Raw genomic sequence first — 19993 nt, 5'->3', positions numbered from 1 at the left:
CGTATCTTGTAACTCAATTTTAACCCACTTCCCAATGTGGTATCGACTGCAAACTTGGTATACTTATGTCAAACTAATGACATACTATATTCTATCATAATTTTTTATTTATTTTTAAACAATATTTTTTATATGTTATGTTTTGGCTTGGGTCTAATTGTCCACGGTCAACTGACATTGGCTGTAATTGGCCACGGTCCCTTACGTTTTGGAAAGCTTCAGGGCCACTTCCTGGAGTCGTGGAGTTCTGTCATTACTCGTACATTTCATAAAAGCGTGTTTAAAAAAAAGTTTTTTAAATATTATTTTTACCCCGCTTGACGTGTTAAGTGTCCCCTCTGGTGGACAAGTGCAGTATCACACGCAATCAATTCGTAGCTGCGAGTCGCTGGTGATGTGGCGTCCTGGCGTTTGTCCGCAGTGCGGTTGGCTGCGATGAAGCCGTGAAGACACCACACAGCGCCACTGCTGCTGTTACCGTGCCGAGGCACTGCAGTTGTCATACTAACCCTTAACCCTAGCCCCCTGGACTTGACCCTAACCCTAATGCCTAACCCTCAACTAACCCTAACCCTGAACTCTAACCCTAATCCAACCATGACCCTAACCCTTAACATCGACCTGGACCCTAACTACCTTAACCCTAACCCCCAACCACTAACTCCTAGCCCTAACCCTAACCCCTAATCCTAACCCTCACCCAAACCCTTACACAATTTTGTCCATAAACGGCATAGGCTATAGTATGCCAATTTGCTTTTTGGCCAAAGAAGGTATAATGATTTTCTTGGCATACCTGAGGTGAAAATTTTATTGTGAAATTTTCAATTTTGTACGTAATACGTAGCATACTACAGCAAACACAATGGAGGAATGCACTTTTTGTTAAAAATAAAGCTATGGAAATTTGGCTCACTTTGGCAAAAAAACTGTATAAGTTAGTATGCTGATTTTCTTTTTGAGACGTGAAAATGTAATCGTGAAATATCTCACTTTTAATGTAATATATAGCATACTAATGGTAAACAAAAAGGAGGAATTAACTTTTTCTTGGAAAATTAAGATGTGAAAATTTGGCTGATTTTAGCAAATAAACTACATAGGTTAGAATGCTGATATCTTTTAGAGATGTGAAAATGCAATCGTTAAATTTCTCACTTTTAATGTAATATATAGCATACTACGGCTAAATACAAAAGAGGAATGAACTTTTTTTGAAAAATAAAGATGTAAACATTTTGCTCATTTTTGCTAAAACGACATAGGTTAGCATGCTTATTTTTATGGACGTGAAAATTGCATAGTGAAATTTCTGACTTTTAATTAAACATATGGCATACTAAGGCTGACCCAACCGAATTTGTTGAAAAATAAAGCTGTGGAAATTTGGCTTATTTTGGCTAAAAACGGCATAAGTTAGTATGCCAATTTGAATATTTACTTGAACATTTCATCGTGAAATGTCTGACTTTTAATCTACATATATCATACTAACCCTATCCCTAAACCCTAACCCCCCTGACCCTAACCCTTAACCGCTAACCCTAAACAAACCCAACCCTCTTTTGTATTGACAAATTGTCAACTTTGCACCTTAACGTTTGTTCTGAAATATATTTCGGCAAATGATTGCGGGGGGGGGGGTGTTGACAATCACTGTCAGATTACACAAAATAAACGAAATCGATCGTAGGGAAGTATATTTGAAAAAACCTCGCAAAAACTCAATATTCAGAGCACGGACTCGCCTGAATTACATACAGGCTGCCGATAATCACCACGCAGGCCTTAATCTAAACACGTGTTGACGCACGATGTTGATGTTAAACTTCATCCCTCTTGGGGACGTGTTACAGCCTCCTCCTCGCCTCATTACAATGAAAAACAATGTGAGGATTTTGCACTTAAATAGCTTAAATGTTACACTTAAAAAAGCGACGGTCTACGAGTCTAGCTATTGCTAACTCTAAACACAAGACAGGCCTCGTAACTGTGTTTGACAAAAAACTCCACTGAATGAGCTGGCAACTCACCTTGAGGAGGTGGAATCCACCTTGAGGAGCTGCTAAGCCACATGGTCGAGCTGGTGATCCACCTTGACGAGCTGCTAAGCCACATGGTCGAGCTGGTGATCCACCTTGACGAGCTGCTAAGCCACATGGTCGAGCTGGTGATCCACCTTGACGAGCTGCTAAGCCACATGGAGCAGCTGTGATCGGTAGTTGAAGACGAATTCAACGACGCCACAAGAACCACGCGTCCTCCACGCGGTGCCCAGTCAAGATGGCGCCCTGCGTGGGGAATCCCCGCCCCGCCCCCGTGACGCCTCGCCCCGCCCACATGACGCCCCGCCCCGCCCCGCCCACGTGACGCCCCGCCCCGCCCACGTGCCGCCCCGCCCCGCCCCCGTGACGCCCCGCCCCGCCCACGTGACGCCTCGCCCCGCCCCGCCCCGCCCCGCCCCGCCCACGTGACGCCCCGCCCCGCCCCCGTGACGCCTCGCCCCGCCCACGTGCCGCCCCGCCCCGCCCCCGTGATGCCCCGCCCCACCCACGTGACGCCTCGCCCCGCCCCGCCCTCAACCTCCCCCCACGTGACGCCTCGCTCCGCACGCGCCTTCCCATCAATCATCCTCTAGCCGCTGTCACGACTCTCGTTCACCACCTGCCCTCTATTGCTCGCTGCGCCCTCTACAGTGCCACTTCCTTAATTATCTCTTCCCCTTTCTAATTTCTCTCAGCACCTGTGTTCTTCACATTAAAAAAATAGTAACTCCATGTAACGTGTATTTTTTTATTCAATCTCCGACACTTCCATGTATGAAAATGAAAGTATGTTCCAAATACAAATCCACACCGTGAAAGCAATCGCCACCAAACTTGGCTGGTATTCAATTCGTGGTTACGTCTGCCATCTGGTGGACATGTGCAGTACAGGCCAACACAGTTCGCCAGCAGTTGCCGCTGTCAGACGTCACCCCGCGCGTTCCCGCAGTTGTGAGTCGCTGCTGCTGCTGCGGCGTCCTGGCGTTAGTCCCAAGCGGGTTGGCGGCGATGAAGCCGTGAAGACGCCGCACAGCGCCACTGCTGCTGTCACCGCACCAGGCTCTGCAGTGGCACCACGTGACCACACGGTGGCGCTACAGCACCATGCTGGTTAAGTTGTTTAAGCAAGTTTCCATGTTGGTTAGGTTATTTAGCGAGTGTCCATGTTGGTTATTTAGCGAGTGTCGATGTTGGTTAAGTTATTTAGCGCGTGTCCAGGATGGATAGGTTATTTAGCGAGTGTCCATGATGGTGTGTATGTTGAACTTCTTTCACACCGTACATAGCGAACCATGCTCATCCAGAGGTGCGGGGGAAGGACAACAAACTAAACACAAAAAGCAATTCTAAAGAAAATGTATTTTCAATCTAGATTTTAAAAATGCGTAGCTCGAGTGACTTCCTAATATCGGAAGGAAAAAACATTCCAGACTGCTGCAGAAGTGCGCTGCGCTACGAACCCGGCGAACCGAGTTCGATTCCCGCTCACGGCCACCACCGGTGACGATTATTTGAACCGGTCCTGGGCCTCCCCTAGGTAGACTCAGCCTCAAACGAGTAACTGGTGTGGTGTGTAGTAAACATCGCCACTGGGGAGACAAAGGCGGTCGGGCGTGGTGAATCCAAGTCCCGGGTAATAAAGCTAGTTATCTATATAACATTGTTTTTTTTACCCAAAGTGTTACACATGAATGCAGCTGCGCTTATACAATATACCACTAGAAATAACAAAAATGCCGATACATGCAAATCGTGTAACGAATAACATGACTCGGTTTCTTAAACGTATTTTTCCGCACCGTTTGTTTAATAAAGAAAAGTTTTACTATATTAAATACAAAGATGTCAGATCTTGTCATCATCATAACAATCGCACGGATAATCAATGCAGCATATTAAGGTGCAGCAATGCATTATGTCAATTAATATTTCTTTTTTGGTCTCGTCACTTATTTTCGTTAAAGTACGCATCTTTGTTTTTCTCAAAAGGCAAGGCACATGATGTGGGTGCCTTTCGTTTTTTCCTTTAAATTCATTTCCCGACTACTTCGTGCAAATAAAAAAATTGCTTTTGTTAATCCATCATATAATAGTGCCATTCGCAACTAGAGCCCCAAAATCTGTATATCGTACATATATTATACATATGTAACGGGTTCCGGAGACACTTCTAGATGTAACTTCTTTATTACAATACAACACTCCAACAGTCCTGATACTCTGTTACAGCCTAGGTACACAGCCTAGCTACACAGCCTAGATACTCTAGATACTCTACTCTGGCTACGCTCGCCCTCACAAGGTCGTAGAGTCGGGAGTTCCAGAGTCCCACCACTGGCTCTCACAGCATCCCAGGGTCTTCAGATGGCTGGTCGTGGGTCTTGGGTCTTGAGTTACAACTGGGCCCCGATCGTCCAGGGAGCTCTCCTTTTATGCCTGGTCCAACGAGGGGTGGGGCCGTGTGCGCCACCAGACATCCCACAGAGCACACACAGCCCCCCCCCCCCCCCCGTTGGCGGCGCCCAGGGGATTAAGCGCCTGGGAACTCAACGCCTGGCGCCCAGAGGCTTAAGCGTCTGGACCCCCTGGGAACCCAGCGCCTGGCGCCCAGAGGCTTAAGCGTCTGGACTCGCCTGGGATCCCAGAGCCCCCAGCAGCCCCTCCCTTCTTATGTCACTACACATATATAAAATAAACTCCTTAAAAATTTTTTTAAACGCTTTTATTCACAACTTAGTTCAACTCACGGTCGAAAAGTACGCCAATGATGCGGCGCCTGCTCCCACATCAACGCTGACTTGAATCGTTTGATGACTTTATAACTGCGTCTTGAATGTCCAACTTCTGTGCTTGTGTGGAGCGATGGCGGCCGTAACTCGACCACGTGGCGCGTGCGCGACCTGAGGCACGCGGCGCCGGCTTCTTGTGCGAGCCGATTCCACAGTTTAGGGACCGCGGCGTTTTTTGACCTACACATAGATATATAATTAATAAGCCATCCATACAAACATTGCTTGAAAGCAGGCATGCATTGTCTCCGGATCGGAGTACTTGTGCAACATTGGGAATTGATTGGAGAACAGGAAGTAAACTAACTTTTGATTACAAGATTTGATCACGACAAACACAAGTGAAGTTAAATAAACTCCTTAAAAAAAGTTTAAAGAAACGGTTTTATTCAAAACTTCGTTTAACTCACGCTCGAGAAGTATGTCAACGATGCGGCACCTGCTCCCACATCAACGCTTACTTTAATAAATTGATCTTCTTGGTTCTTTCGGTAAAGCAATGTAGAAGGGAAATAATCAAATAACAAAAATAGAACACAATAAAATAAAAATTCTCACGACGAAATGTTATAAATGAATCTTCAATGTAAAACTTTTGTTTGCGTGGAGCGCGGGTGCCCCTAACTCGTGACACGGAGCGTGCGCGCCTGAGGCACGTGGCGCCTGCTTCTTGGGCGACGCGATTCGAGAGTTTAGGGACCGCGGAATTTTTGACCTACACAAATATATATAAATAATAAGGCGTCCATACAAAATGTAAATTGCTTTAAAGTAGCGAATTAATTTATGAATTGATGCCGATTTTGATACAGGCATGCATTGTCACCGGATCTGAGTCCGTGTGCAACATTTGGAATTGATTGGACAACAGGAAGTAGACTAAATGTTGATTTCAAGATGTGACCACGACACAGGAATAAAGTTAAGTAAAACCGTTGAAAACCCTCGACTGTGTACTGTAGTTGTAATTATTCTACCCAGAGGTGGGTAGAATAAGGGTGGGTAGAATAATACATAGTGTTATATTAAAATGGATAAGGCAGCAACTGCAGCAGCAGCAGCAAGTGCAGTAGCAGCAGCAAGTGCAGCAGCAGCAGCAACTGCAGCAGCAGCAGCAACTGCAGCAGCAGCAACTGCTGCAGCAGCAGTAACTGCAGCTCCCTTTGATGCTGTTAATCCTGCATAATGCACATGCATATGCAGTACTAATCACATTCCTGCATTTCCCATAAATATGCTAAATTCCTTTTGATATGCAAATTCCTTTGTCAATGCGCCCAGCTTATATATATGCTCCAAGCTCGTGTGCTGTTTCATTCAGACTCTGTCGCCTCGACGGACCTGGTTTTCACCTGAGGACGGCTGCTTGCGTTGTGGCCGAAACGTCGTGAGAATTGTTTTATTTTTATTATTTTATTACTTCCCTTCTACGTGACTTTACCGAAAGAACCAAGAAGACCATCGATGTTGTTACAAGCTACAAGATCACCATCCATGAAGAAGAATGGGACAATATTCTTTTGACGGTCACGGAACATGGAAATCCTAACATCATCTGCTAGGAGATTCTACTCCTGCAGTCTGGAGCCCAACTATGCCTTGGTTAGTTCCAAATCCCTGACAAGGTCTTTCAGTTCACTTTGTGTTATGAAGTGTGGTTCAGAGGAGGAGGATGGGAGAAATTCTGGGTCATGTGACCTTGATGGTTCAGGAACAGAAGTTTAATCCTCTTCTTCGTCTGACTCAAGTGAAAATGATTCTGGTGCATTAGGAACTGGCAGTTATCCGTGGGATACTGGGTGTAAAGCTGATGGAATGTTTGGATAATGCACAGTACACTTATTCCTCTTTGATACACCTTTCCCAACTGGAGGCGTCATGAAGAAGTAACAATTGCTGATATGATGTTTGCTCTCTCCAAATCATTCCATTCTCGGCGTCTTGGTTGTATATTGTGGTGAGCACGTGGTGGGGCGATTGCGTGGTGGGCCGCGCGGTGTAGGAGTAGTGTGTGATGCCTGCGGGCTCGAGCGACGGGGCTGTCCAGTGATGGAAGCCCAGTGAGAGGGGGGTCCGGGGGCACCTCCACCCCAACCCTTACCCCCCCGCGACCCCGCTAGGGGGCGGGTGAGGCAGGCTGAAGATCGCGAATCGGCCACCGCCCGCGGTGGGGGCCGCGTGAAGCTGGCTGCGCAGCACCAGGAAGGCGCCGGGGGGCGTCGGCCCCCCATTCCGCATTACATGACACAAATACCCCACCATAGCCTTAATAGACTGTAGGAGCAAGTGCTGTTAGCGAGTAACACTTATGAAAGCGAGTACAGGGGCAGTCCAAAAATTACGTCACGCGATTTTGGATGATTTTTGATCCCCGTCGTCACAAAAAGTCAGACCCCACCTCAAATATGACGTCAAAGCTCTGCCCCCTCCCCAAAACCATATTTCCATTTCGAAAAATAAAACATGCTTCAAATCGCTTTAAACTATTGTCATTGTAGTGCGTATTTAATGTGGCGCTGCACTCTGTTGGAGAAAATACGTATTAAAAAGGCGTTGGAAAACTTAAATTTAGCATAAAATTCACTTGAAAATATTCAACGTTTACCTAAAACTGCAGATGTTCAGAATATTATATTGAAATTAAATTTCCAATTATAAAATATTAAAAGTAATTATAACTATTAAAAAATAATTGAAATTTTGTAGCAGAACGAATAAAAATGGAGAGTACAATTATAACACATTCATTCCACAGAATGAAAAGCCCTGGTAGAATCATTAGCATCAAACTGTTTAATACAAATCATTAAAAAAAATCTAAATGCTTCTCCATTCCCCCATGGAGAAGAAAAATGCTCCTTCATGGAATAAATGAAAGGTGACCTTTGTAACTTTAAATAATTTAATAGTTAATATTGAAAATTAATTAAAAAATTTGTGTAGTTATAACAATTCTATTTTTATTTAAAATTGCGCATCTTGATGTGACGTCACATTTCTCAAACCCCTCCCCTCGTTACACATCGTCACAAATGTCTGACCCTCCCCGCCAGGTGCATGACGTCATTTATGGACGGCCCCTTATGACGATTATAAAACTGTATTAAGTTTCTTGCAGTCGAGTTTGTTGTCCATATTTCATCTCGCGAGTGCCAGGACAACCATGTGTGCGTGGTAGAAGAGAATGGAGAGATACACCTCCATCACACACCGAAAGGCTCAAACCTCCTCTAAAGGAGAGCACAACAAATGCATAAATAACTCCCCCACACCTCCCCGCTCCGACCTCCACACAAAGGGAAACCATATGGCATTGTGTAATGCTTTGGGTTTATTTCAAACATACAAAACGGAAAGTAACAAAAACAAAAACTCCAGAAACATGACCAGCATACAGTAGTAACGGTAACCCTCGCGGTTGAATCGCTCGCGAGAACTCTTCACTGAAGAGAGTGTTTCCTTCCGCTTCGGAATTCAGACTCCAGTCTCAGTCCAACTGGAAAAAAAAAATTGATGCAAATATTTCCTCTTATTTCTGACGGGGTTTTCTCGTGTTTTTTCAGCTTGTTGTTCGTCTTAAGTTTTTTTGCATCAAGGACGTTCATAAAAGGAATGTCTGGTCAAAAAACATTGAATTACGAGTGCGTGTATAAAAAAGCATGCATGTCAAACTCATTAGCAGCCAGATAAAGATGATCTGTCTTATAACAAACATGAGTCATTCTGTGATGCTGCGCACCTTGCCTACTAAAAACATGGCAATATTGAATGGTGGGGGGGGGGGGGGGGTGTGATACTGTAAAGGGAGGAATATTTCACACAATTAATCCCTTAAGAATGTATGACGTATTCATAAAATGGTAAAATAGAAATCATGTGATCTGATTAAAATGAGAAAAAGCCAAAGTCTCTTGTGTTAAAACACCACGCAAGCCTCACAAAGTTCGCATTCATTTGGCCACTTTTTTGCAGGTTAGACCAAATGTAACCAAAGGGCAATGAAGACACCGATCGTGGACCGAAAATGGCTGCGATTTTTCTCTTTTGTACTAAACAATTCCACCCCAATTTACAGACAAGTCTCTGAATTTCACAATTAGCCCAACATTTGGAGGGTAGGGGGCGGGTGCGGGGAAAATACCCTTTGTGTAGTTCACTGGGACATTTACAGACAGTCAAATGTACAATTGTTTTTATGCTTGAGAAATCTTTATAATCATGATCATGACGTTCCACGGCTCAAAGTTGCAGTTTGCGCTTGGGAATTTCACAAGGGTGATGAGACCGTCATCACCACCTTCCCGATTGAGGGAATCTATCCGATGACCAATCAATATGCAGCGCAATATTAAATACTCTTAATGTCATTTTCACATTGAAACAAGTGCAAATCTCAACAGTAAATGTTTAGCGTTCAAGTAACATTATGGATTTTAAATATTTTCTAGCATTTTTTTCCTTTTTGTAATTTTTATTTATTTATTTCATATCATTTTAATCTCTTAGCAGCTCCTGTAACAAAACCGGGGTAGTTGCAGGTGGTAGATCCTCCTGCAGGCATCGACAAAAACGATCTCGCACAAACATCTGTCACATTCCTTCTGTTGCCACTGGGATGTCTGACACCTTAAAAGTGGCAGTCTACTCCTCGAGTCTTACTGCAGGAGGCAGAGCCAGAAATAAATTAACTCTCGAAAGTTTGTTTTGAGTTTTAGACCATAGAGCACAAATGCCAATTTTCTTTATTGAAATAAGTTAATAAAATGGAAAATATTTTTTTTCTTTTAACACACACATCACAGTCCATCCATAAAAATGCTGTCATGTCCTAGCATGGCGCGGCACGCACTGCTTATTGCTGATGACAAGACGCTCACGGGGTCACCAAACGAGGGGCTGGCGAGCCGCGTTCCTTCACCTGGAAGCCAGGCCGTCTACAGGCAGCGGGGCCGCCACCTTAGGTACCGGCCCACTCACGCCCAGGCCGTGCGATGGCAGCTTCAGCTGCTGCTGAGGAGGTGGAGGCGGCGGGGTTGAGGGCAGTGTCACCACCGTGCCGGGCGTTAAAGTCCTACCGCTGGCCGCGGTCTGCGACTCCGCCAAAGTCCGGGCGTTGAGCAGCAGGGGGGCACTGCCCGGCCGGGCGGGCGCGTGCGCAAGCACCACCGGCACCGCCTGGATGCCGTTGAGGTGCGGCGACTTTGCGAGGCCACCCGTAGGCACCGCGGCAGCGCAGAGCACTGGCTGGTCGTGCGCAGCGGAGGTGACGATGGTAGCGACACTGGTGACGCTGGTGGAGAGGGACGGCGGCATGGAGGGTCTCGAGAGCCGATGGCCAACCAGCTCGATCATGGTACCCACGGCGGTGCCGGGTGGAACAGGGAGCTTGCACATTCCTACAAGAGAGCGCGGACGCACAAAAACAAAGAACAAACGTATAGCCTTAACAGACCTTCGAGGCAAGTGCTGTTAGCGAGCACCTCAGAAAGGTTGGTACGGCACACCAGGGGGTGGGGTGGCCAGCACCACGCCCGACCACCTTTGTCTCCTAGAGACGATGTTTACACACCAGGTATTTATTTGAGGCCGAATTTACCTCAGCCGTGAACGGTAAAACACTCAGGCGCATTTCCATACAAAACAAAAGTGGGATTCGTTGTCCATAAAGCGTGTACACGGCTATCCTTCCTATACACTTTCCAAACCACTGTTTATTGGACAAACGCCACTTGTCTTTGAGCGAGTGAATGGAAACCTGGCGGAGAGGCTCACCTCGAGGCTGAAGGATCCCGTTGACCTGCGTGGGGGGGGGCAGGACGACGCCGCCCTCCACCTCCTTGGGGGAGCGGCCACGCACCCCCCCCACCGCAGCCACAACCGCTCGCGCCACCGCTGCCACAGGCGGGGGGGCCACAGACTCCGCACCCCCCAGCACGGCCGACACAGCGAACTGTGCGCTCTCCGAGTCCAGAGTCCGCGACGACTGTGTGAAGCGGGCAGGAGTAGCAGGCAGTGGAGGAGCGTTAGGATAATCATGTGGAAATCTAGTGGTACACGGTGCGGGCTCGTACGACCTCAGTGGTATAGTCTTGTGCAACGGCGACCGTACAGGTCGTGTGCGTGTAACAGCAGTAGTTGTGTGGTCGTGCGAGTGTCGGACGGTGGCAGTGAAGGGTAGTCTGGGGGTGAGACGGCGGCAGTGCGTGCCGATCCCCACCTGTGCGCTGCTACCCTGCACCGGACCTGACGTCTGCATCGCTTCCTGCTGCTGCCGCTGCAGCTGCACCAGGTGGTTGTGGTAGTGCTCCAGCGTGAAGCCTGCACACTCGACCGACAGTGGGAACTTGAAGGCTACTATCTACTTAGGAAACTTTATTGCAATCATTTCCAGCAATTGGCACCAGCAACATGTAAACCATAACCAACTGTGGCAAAGAAACAGAGTGAGATATCTCTTTTGTAAATCACTGCACTGTTTGCTTCACAGTGATGGGTCTAGAGGTTGTAAATGAATGTTGATTAAATTAATCTGCCGAAATGGCTCATAGGCCAATCACGCTCATTACACCATCATTCAACTTGCCACATCTTCTCACCACACCATGTCATCCAGATTCCACGCATGCTGTGACCTAATATCAGATTTTTTTCAAATGAAGAGAAATGGCTTGACATCAGACGATAGAGTTCTGTGACCTGGTTGGCTCTCGCCATCCCAGTTGCCCACTAGAGGGCGCTGCGATCAGATTGGTCCAGACTTTGGGCAACCACTGCCATTGAAGGTTGCCAGCAATGGTTGCCTAAATATACCCAGGTGGATTACAGCCATTACACCACAGAAGCACAAACATCTATGGCACAGGCTGTTCTTAGTCCAGGGGGCGAGTGGCGAAGAAGCGAGCGGAGGAGGTGCGGACCTGTGCAACGAGGCGCCAAGGTGCGTGGGCAGGCAACCGCCAGCACCGTGCCGCCCTGTGGAGGCCCCGGCAGAGGCGCGGGTGGAACTCCGCCGCACGGGGAGGCCAGGGACCGAGGCCTGAAGTGGCGCCAGCGGCAAGCACGGATCGCAGCCATCAGATCCTCCGGCATCAGGCGATCTGTGACGGAGACACCGCCACAAAAAAGACGCGTGCCTATATGAGCCTTGCAGGGCGAGTGCTGTGCATCATCATCAGACGTGGTCAATTCACCGCTGGATGAAGGCTTCCCCCAAGCCACGGCCTCTCATGATCTCGCAATGTAACGATCCACTTGCACCCACACACACAAGCCGATTTGATCGATCCATCTCCTGTCTGGTGGCGGTCCTCTTGGACGCGTACCATTCCTTGGCTGCCACTCCGTTACTGATTATGACTATTGTCCATCATTCCTGTGAGTGGTTACATGTTCTACTCAGGCAGACTTACTTATGTTAACAGTTTGAATTATTTCAACCTGCATATGCTTCATATTTATTTTGTTGTCGCTCATTGTAATTCTAAGCATGTATCTCCGCATGGTTCTTTGTGCACTAGGATATCTGATTGTACTGCCATTATCACTCGCACACCAGCACGCGAAAATTCACAAGCATACTTAGGATCATCTATCATTGTACAATGATACCTTGATATACGTATATTCCATAAACGAAGTTTTAGCATAACGAACGTTGGATTTATTATCATTACTTAACACAGAAAGCTAAAAATTTATAATTAAAAAAAACCCGAAAATGAATACATTTGTAGATCTACAATACCATATAAATAATATAATTATATAAGATATGGATTTTTGAGAAGGTTTGTTTACATTAATCTCGGCCAATCATCGCACTCCCCACAACTCCAAAATCCCTTCGTCCACTGAAGCATGTAAGGAGCTATGGTGTTGTGTGGGCAATGCAACCTTACGACAGCACCAAAGACGACACTGGCAAGTGAATATATGTTACAGTACACGGTTTCTTTTGCGTCGTTTTTTTTATTGTAACTGTACAGTATAAAATATATTATGTTCAATATAAATGATCTTTGTTGACAATATTAATGGTTAGTTAAGAAGTGTTTATAGTAAAAAAATAAGTTATGAAGGCTGGGAATGCATCCTCAGAGTACTAATGTGCCAAGTTATTAAATATCCGAAGTCTCCATTTGTGAATGAAGCTCCAAGAACGATCGCGATACTACTGTATTACCTGTTGACAGACTGACCAGAGAGACCCCCTGTTCAAACAGGGTGGGCGCACACAAGGGCCTTGCACAGGAAACACACAATAGCCTCACAGAGGAAGCACAGACCTTAAAAGTAAGCACACATCTCTACAAACGACAGCCACATAAGGGAAGCACCTCCAATTAGCACGGTTGACTACGTTTCGTGCAAAAGACGTTCAACATACATACCGCAGGAAGTGGGATGGAGGCTGGTGGTCGCTGGGGCCCGTCTTGCGGGTGATGATGAAGAGGCGGCAGCATGGGGGGGAGAGGAGGCTCCGTTATCGTCTCCTAGGGGGCTCCCACACCCTGGCAGGTCGTCGGGGCTCAGCTGCTGCAGCAGCTTGTCCAGCGGCGTGTGTAAGCGGTCGAGCAGCATTCTACGTAAGGTGGTAAGAGGGAAGATGAGAAGTTTAAGTTTATTTAGATTTGCTACATGGATAATCCCAATTAACCAGTTTCCGCTTATTTTATATGGGAAAAACATGTTGCGTAAGCATAGCAACAACAAAACAAACAAACATCAACATTGCAGAGAACGAGTAAAGCAGGGTCCATAAAGAATATTGCACAACGGACAAAGGAGGTGTTTAACAGTTGTCAATACAACAAATAAAAAACTGTGAAGATTTTAGAGCAAGAGGTGTCATAACAATGTTGGGTTCAGGTGCAAGTAAGCTCTGTGTGTTAAGAGATACATAAATAGGGGAAGTGAAGGGAGGAAACCAAGCTGTAAATGAGCCACAAGGGTATTCCAGAAATGCGGAAAAGCAGTGCGGAAATACTTTCTTTGTAGGAATAGAGAGACTTCTGAGGCTACGGGAGGAAGCGAGATGAATTGAGTGGTCCTTTAGGCAATTGAGGGATTTGTTTAGGATGAAGACGGTCCAGTGGGTCTCATAAGATATCTAGGTGGGACAGATGAGTTGATGTTCAGGTTGCAACAATGGGTTCAATAGGAGTTGTCAACGGCAACACAGATGGGAGGGGGGTATCATACAACAAGACGTTTTAAGGTAGGTTTAAAGAGCTAGGCGAGAGATGGTGTCACAATAATCAAATATTGACAGGATGGTGGCTTTAACAGTATTCAGACGGAGTCGTGGTGGATTGCAGCATTTCTGTATAGGAATCCAATTTAGTTTTTTTTTAATCTTGAAAGCCATATGATTAATGTGGGTCTTGAAAGATAGTATCGAGTACAGGATAATGCCGAGAGATTTAAAGTTGTAAACCTACTAAATAGGGTGCGAGTTGAGAGCCACAATGTGCATCGGTGGCAAAAATAGGTTTAGGGCAGCTGGAGCATTATATATTGGTCTTCTTAGCATGGAGGATCAGTTTTAGGGCAGTAAGTTCAAGAATTATCGAAATCCTGTTGTGCCGTTTTAACTCCTCCATAGAACTTCCAGGGTTCGATGAGGGCTATCATCAGCAAAAAGATAAATATCACAGAGTGCAGATTAGCAGATGCCTTGATTGACATACGTAACAAATGGGATTGGGCCAAGCACAGATCAAAGACACTCCCTTAGTAAGGGGGGTCTCTACTGTGAGATGTATTGATGGAGACAATTTGAAATGGGTCAGATAAGTAATTGCAAAACCAGTGGATTAAACAATATGAAAAATGTCAGCATTTTAGCCTTTGCTACATTCCAGCGTGATCCAGTGTCAAACACTTTAGACAAATCGAGAAAAAGGTTGGGACGCAGAAGAGATTCCAGACTGTTGAAGAGATATCAAGAGTAGAGTATAGCAGAGACTGCTATATAATTTTTTGAAAGATAGATTGCATAGGATGGAATAGGGCAGAGTTAGGGTTTGGAGAGGCTTGAGATAGGGCGGTAATCGTTAGGGTTGACTGAAGCGCCACCTTTATCACGGGGGGATGGATTCCTCTACAAGGGAAATGTTGAATGTGGGCTATCAGTTTGGCAATGGAGTTCCCTGCAAGGCCGGCAGGCCATCCAGCACCATCACCAGCGGAAGTTTTTCACGTGGAGAACAAGGATAGGACTTCAATATTTGAGATTAGAAGGATTTTTTAATTTTGATCAGATCAGGTCAAGAGGCAGGTGAATAGTGGTGTCACAAGGCTGGATTTCAGTATTGAAGATGTGACCTGGAGATGCAAAGTGTCAGTTAAACATTTGCAATCGCAATTTGATCAGAAAGGCAACGGCCACCGAGCAAGAATTCATATTCTTTGGCTCTTTCGGTAAAGTCACGTAGACAGGTTAAAATAAATAAATAAAGCTACACCGTTTAGATCACAACACAAGCGATCGTCAGCAGGAGGAAAAAAGAGGAGGAAAACTGCCGAAGCAGGCTGTTTTTAAAGGTTTAAAATGGACATAAACCTAGGGGCATAAACGAAGTGGATTGAAACGTTGCAGTTTTTTGTTTATTTTTATATACTTTTAACATATCTACGTGACTTTACAAAAAGACCCAATAAAAATGAAGGACTCTTTAGAAGCTTGTGTCAATTATAGGAATCTTACAGTTGTAAGGGAGGTCAGAATTGGAGATGTTGTGGAAAAAGGTTCGATGGTAAAATAATTTAAAAGAACATTTAAATATAATCTTACATAGAAAATTAAGCAGCTTGTATGTCAAATGCCAAAAATCATTGAGTGGTCAGATTATTTCCTAGAACACCCACTTTTGGAGCATTTCACATGAGGACATCAATGATTTATGAGTGATTCGTTTTTTTTTATATTCGGACACGTCGGTGACCAGATGAACTGGGATAGGAGATGGAGTAGAGGGAGCAGGAGGTGGGGGGAGAGGGGGCAGGAGGTGGGGCAGTTGGGCATAGGGTCAAGTGTCAAGCAATGCCAGGCCCCATTAGAAAATCCAGCTCATCTGGCTGCATTACGTTCAAACACGGTAGACTTGAGCAAACATGGCGGATACGATGACAGGTGGTGGTGTGCGGGGACACGGGGGGGGGGGGGTTGATGATAGACTTTTTGCATAAACGTTATCAGATTCTAATGTACTACAATTGTTCTTTCAGTATGAGGTGAAGAACCTGTTTTCTCAAAAAACAATGTGCACCATGTGTCAAGAGATAGACTGCTGGAAGGGCGGCTGTTAAGAGGGCAGTTGCTGTCACATCAGTTTCACAGCACCCACCTTCCGCCCCGGCCCACACGCCTGCGTGCCAGCCCCACGATGCGATGAGGATGGCGCAGTGAGGCCAGGTAGTATGGCGTCTGCTGGCCAGGCCCCGCGAGCCGCGGCGGTGACACCGGGAGCCTGCTCCCCTCTACTGATGCGGACACGAAAGCCCCCACCGTCGGCGAAGCAATGGCCACACCGACGCTTGAATCGGTGCGCCGTCGAGCGCCGGGCGGGAATTCCTCGCCGTCGAAGGCTCCGTCGAATTCCCATCGCCCTGCCGAGTCGGCGTCCTTCCCTCGCAAGGGTCGCGGCTGGAGGGGGGAAACAGGTGGTAAAAGTCAAAATGGTCAATACGACAGTCCGGCTTTGCCACATAGGTTTTCAAAACCAATATTTTGATGCGTCACTATTTTTGGATTAAGCCACTTAATGACCCAGTGGTGGACACTCCACCACTTGACACAGGCAAACAAATTAAATGTTCACGTTTGGATGCTTTCAAAGCACTTAACTCACAAATTATTGTTTCAGCTTACTGCTGTCGAATGAAAAACTATTCTGACAACCAAATTTAGCAATTAGATATGACGGTTCCACATAAGATACCCACAAAATTTCGCGGAGCTTGAGAAAATAAATTCTCTACACGCGAACTAACATGGAAGTCCGGAGCTTGGATTATGAGCGTCGGCAAAATCGTGCGCGTGCAATGACAAATGTGTTTGTCTCTGAACATCACTCACTGCAAGGTAGCTGCACCCAGCCGCACGGCGGAACACAAATACTGCGTCAGGGTCCATCTCCTCCTCCTCCCCCTCCGAGGCCGAAGCGCTCACCTAGAACGGGGGGAAAAAAAGAGAAACTATTTTGCGGACGCATTCTGGACGGCCCCCATATCCTGGCTGCGTAAGCACATGACGCAGGACAGGACGCTTACATTTGGCCGTTAGCGACGCTCACCCGAAAAAGGGATTACATGAATACTGTCCATTCACACTGGCTATCGACAAACCTGTGAATGCCATAGGACCGTTAACCACACTGGAGTGAGGATGCAGAGTATTTCATTTGGCTGCTGTTGCATCCTGCTGTTCGATCTGCAGCCAGCAGCTGCTTAGCAAGAAGAAAATGGCTTATTTGATCCTAAAAGCAGTTGTCAGTCTCTGGAGAACAGGGGCCATCCACTCACTGACACTCACCCTCTCCCCTACTCATACACTCTCACCCACACGCTCTTTTCTCTCTTGATCTCACCCACTCGCGCTCTTTTCCGCACTGTACGTAGCCAACCGTGCTATTCATAATCCACTCATCCACTGACTCTCCCACTTTTGCACCACTCTCTTGCTTGCTCACTCACCCCCTCACTCACCGTAGGTGGCGCCTCGTCCTCCGAGCTGGGGAAGTCATATTGGTTTGCATCCCGCACGGGGCAGGAAGGGGGGGCTGTCCCAAGACCTCGCGGGGAGCCGCGGGGCCCGACGGGCGTCCCCCCACCCACGCTCAGCGTCTTGTATTTCCTTTTCTCGTACTTCCGCTTGGGCCGTGGCCCATCAGCAAGTGGCCTCTTCCCGACCAGATCAGCGTGCAGCTGTGGCGCAAACCCACATACGCATAAATGAATGGGGACAGCAGAGATTGAAAGAGACGAGCTACCCCTATGTAAACGCTGAAGGCAGTGCGTCCCAGTTTGTGCAACCCGAGCTCGAAGGTGCATTAGTGACAAAATGGTATTAAAGTCATTGCCCTGCAACTAAGGATCGGGGGGCCATCATAGCGGCTCAGGAGATGTTGACTGCTGCGTTATAAAAGGGTCCACGCAATGCGCAGGGGAGCAGCGGTTCAATGGTAGCGGCAGTTGTCGCCTGCATTTGTGGCCTCTGACATTGCTCTGTTCTGGAGGTCATCTGCCCTAGGTGAGTTGTTCTGCAAGAAATATAATATTTAACCTTGATTCAGAGTTCATTTATGTTTGTATTCCTCATTTCAATGTTTTTTAACTCTGATATCTAAAAGAAGACAGTAGAACCTCAGAGATCGAACGCCCCAGAACTCGAACAATTCGGTGATCGAACAAAATTTTCGACCATTTTTTGCCCCGGACATCGAACAAAAATTCGGAGGTCGAACAACTGGAAAGAACCTGTTTGGGCCGAGTAGCCAGGGCGACCAAGACAAAGGCAAACGACCCAGTTTACACGTAGCTCTCGCCTAGTGCAGACCCGCACAACATCTTGATCAGTTTTTAGCAAAAAGGCCGTGAAGTGAATCACAGTTAGTGCTAGAAAAAAGGCAAAGAAAAGAAAGAACCCCAGAAGGGCAGTTACCCAACGTTTTTATGGAGGGGGACTACCCTTCCAAGCAACACTGACACCTCCTCCTCCCCTCCTCACCACCTTCCACTCAAGCAATCCACTCTCCTTACTAGAGGTAAAGAGAAATTCAATGTTAATTTATTCTATTAATTATAACTGTGTTTCTTGTTTTTTGTATGCTTTTTTGTACTGTACTGCATTTTTATATTGTAAACTTTGTGTAAAAATGGCCCATAATAGGAGCATCCTTGGGTGGGGAACCAATTAATGCTATTTCCATTCATTCTTATGGGGAAAATTGATTCGGTGTTCGAACACGGTTTTGAAACGAATTAAGTTCGATCTTCGAGGTACCACTGTATAGCAATTTTTATTCTACCACATAAGGCCCACTGAGCTATATAGCTCTTTTTCATAAGCGACCTGGCCACAAATGATCACTGAAGTGGCTCATTGTGTGGAAATAACAGCACAAAGACAATGCACTATCAGAGTAATGAGAGCTTGGGGTCAGCAGCTACATCATGGGACCTCCTTTGCAAGTATGAAAATATAAGAATAGGTTTCCCCTTTTTTCTGGTAACTAAACAGGTGTTAAGATGTTAAAACACCAAACTTAAACCTTTTGCAAGGAATCATGTCTGCATTAACCACAAATACTTGTGGCAAAATACAAACAAAAAACATGCTCTGACAGTATATGCATTGTATGTGTGGTTAATGCAGACATGATTCCTTGCAAAAGGTTTAAGTTTGGCGTTTAATTATCTTAACACCTGTTTTGTTTCCAGAAAAAAGGGGAAAACCTATTCTTATATGTTGATAATGGCAAAGGAGGACCCATGGATCCATTTACTTAATTAACGTATTTAATTTTATTTTTGTTTTGTCATATTTATAACACACGTCAGGCTTGCAACTCATGCTAATCTGGTCTCGAGTGCTTACCTGGTTATAAACTCTTCATGGATATATCCACAAATGTTTTCTTTAAGCATTCAACTCCCCACGTCCACATACCCATGTGCATCCGGCCAGTGTGACTGGCGACTCACCTCCATGAAGGGGCATTGGGATGGGGGTGGAGTGTGTGAGGGGAGGCACTCACCCGGTTGTTGAGGAGCTCCGTGTGCCGGTACTGGCTGCCGTTGTAGAGCAGCATGGGCCCAGTGTACACGGGTTTGGCTGCTGGCGTCTGGGCCAGCAGTTCGCCCAGAATGGCGCCGTCGTAATCGCCGGCCGTGTTCCTGCATCACGGACATCGCCGTCACGCAAATGCCGCACAGTCGTGCGTTTGTGTGCAGCCTGATGATGGAAACACCGTGAAATTGCAAGGTGTTGTGATTGTGAATTACATCCCAGGTCTTCAATGTGGCCAAGTGGCTCGCAGGTCAAAGGTACCGAGCCAGCACCGCCGAAATCCCTAAATTGCTATTTGATGGTCTCAGTGCAGCCGCCAATGAGAAAAAACTACGTCATTTAATGAGTTCCTACACTTAAATTTGGCT

At 46.4% G+C, this 19993-nt stretch overlaps 1 protein-coding gene across 2 annotated transcripts in view; it reads right to left on the bottom strand.

Annotated features, from left to right (window-relative positions):
- Positions 1–8147: 8147 nt before the first annotated feature.
- The window catches only part of LOC133346222 (enhancer of polycomb homolog 1-like), a 36738-nt gene continuing 24892 nt past the window's right edge, over positions 8148–19993 (bottom strand). Inside the window, exons 6-15 of one of the 2 annotated variants that reach the window (XM_061557761.1) lie at positions 19594–19732; positions 17543–17761; positions 16914–17006; positions 16183–16481; positions 13225–13415; positions 11752–11931; positions 11052–11152; positions 10607–10817; positions 9753–10230; positions 8148–8330 (exon numbers count right to left, since the gene is read on the bottom strand). In XM_061557761.1, coding sequence (XP_061413745.1) covers positions 8309–8330; positions 9753–10230; positions 10607–10817; positions 11052–11152; positions 11752–11931; positions 13225–13415; positions 16183–16481; positions 16914–17006; positions 17543–17761; positions 19594–19732 — 1933 coding nt within the window. In that variant the 3' untranslated portion in view covers positions 8148–8308. Of the gene's footprint in view, positions 10231–10606; positions 10818–11051; positions 11153–11751; positions 11932–13224; positions 13416–16182; positions 16482–16913; positions 17007–17542; positions 17762–19593; positions 19733–19993 lie in introns of both variants that reach the window. The other variant, XM_061557762.1, reaches the window with a different exon arrangement.

This window comes from Lethenteron reissneri, chromosome 23 (genome assembly GCF_015708825.2).
Source record: "Lethenteron reissneri isolate LAM-NWPU_2019-01 chromosome 23, ASM1570882v1, whole genome shotgun sequence".
Classification (NCBI taxonomy): domain Eukaryota; kingdom Metazoa; phylum Chordata; class Hyperoartia; order Petromyzontiformes; family Petromyzontidae; genus Lethenteron; species Lethenteron reissneri.
Note: the sequence above shows the minus strand (reverse complement) of the source record. Positions and strands in the feature narration are given on the sequence as shown.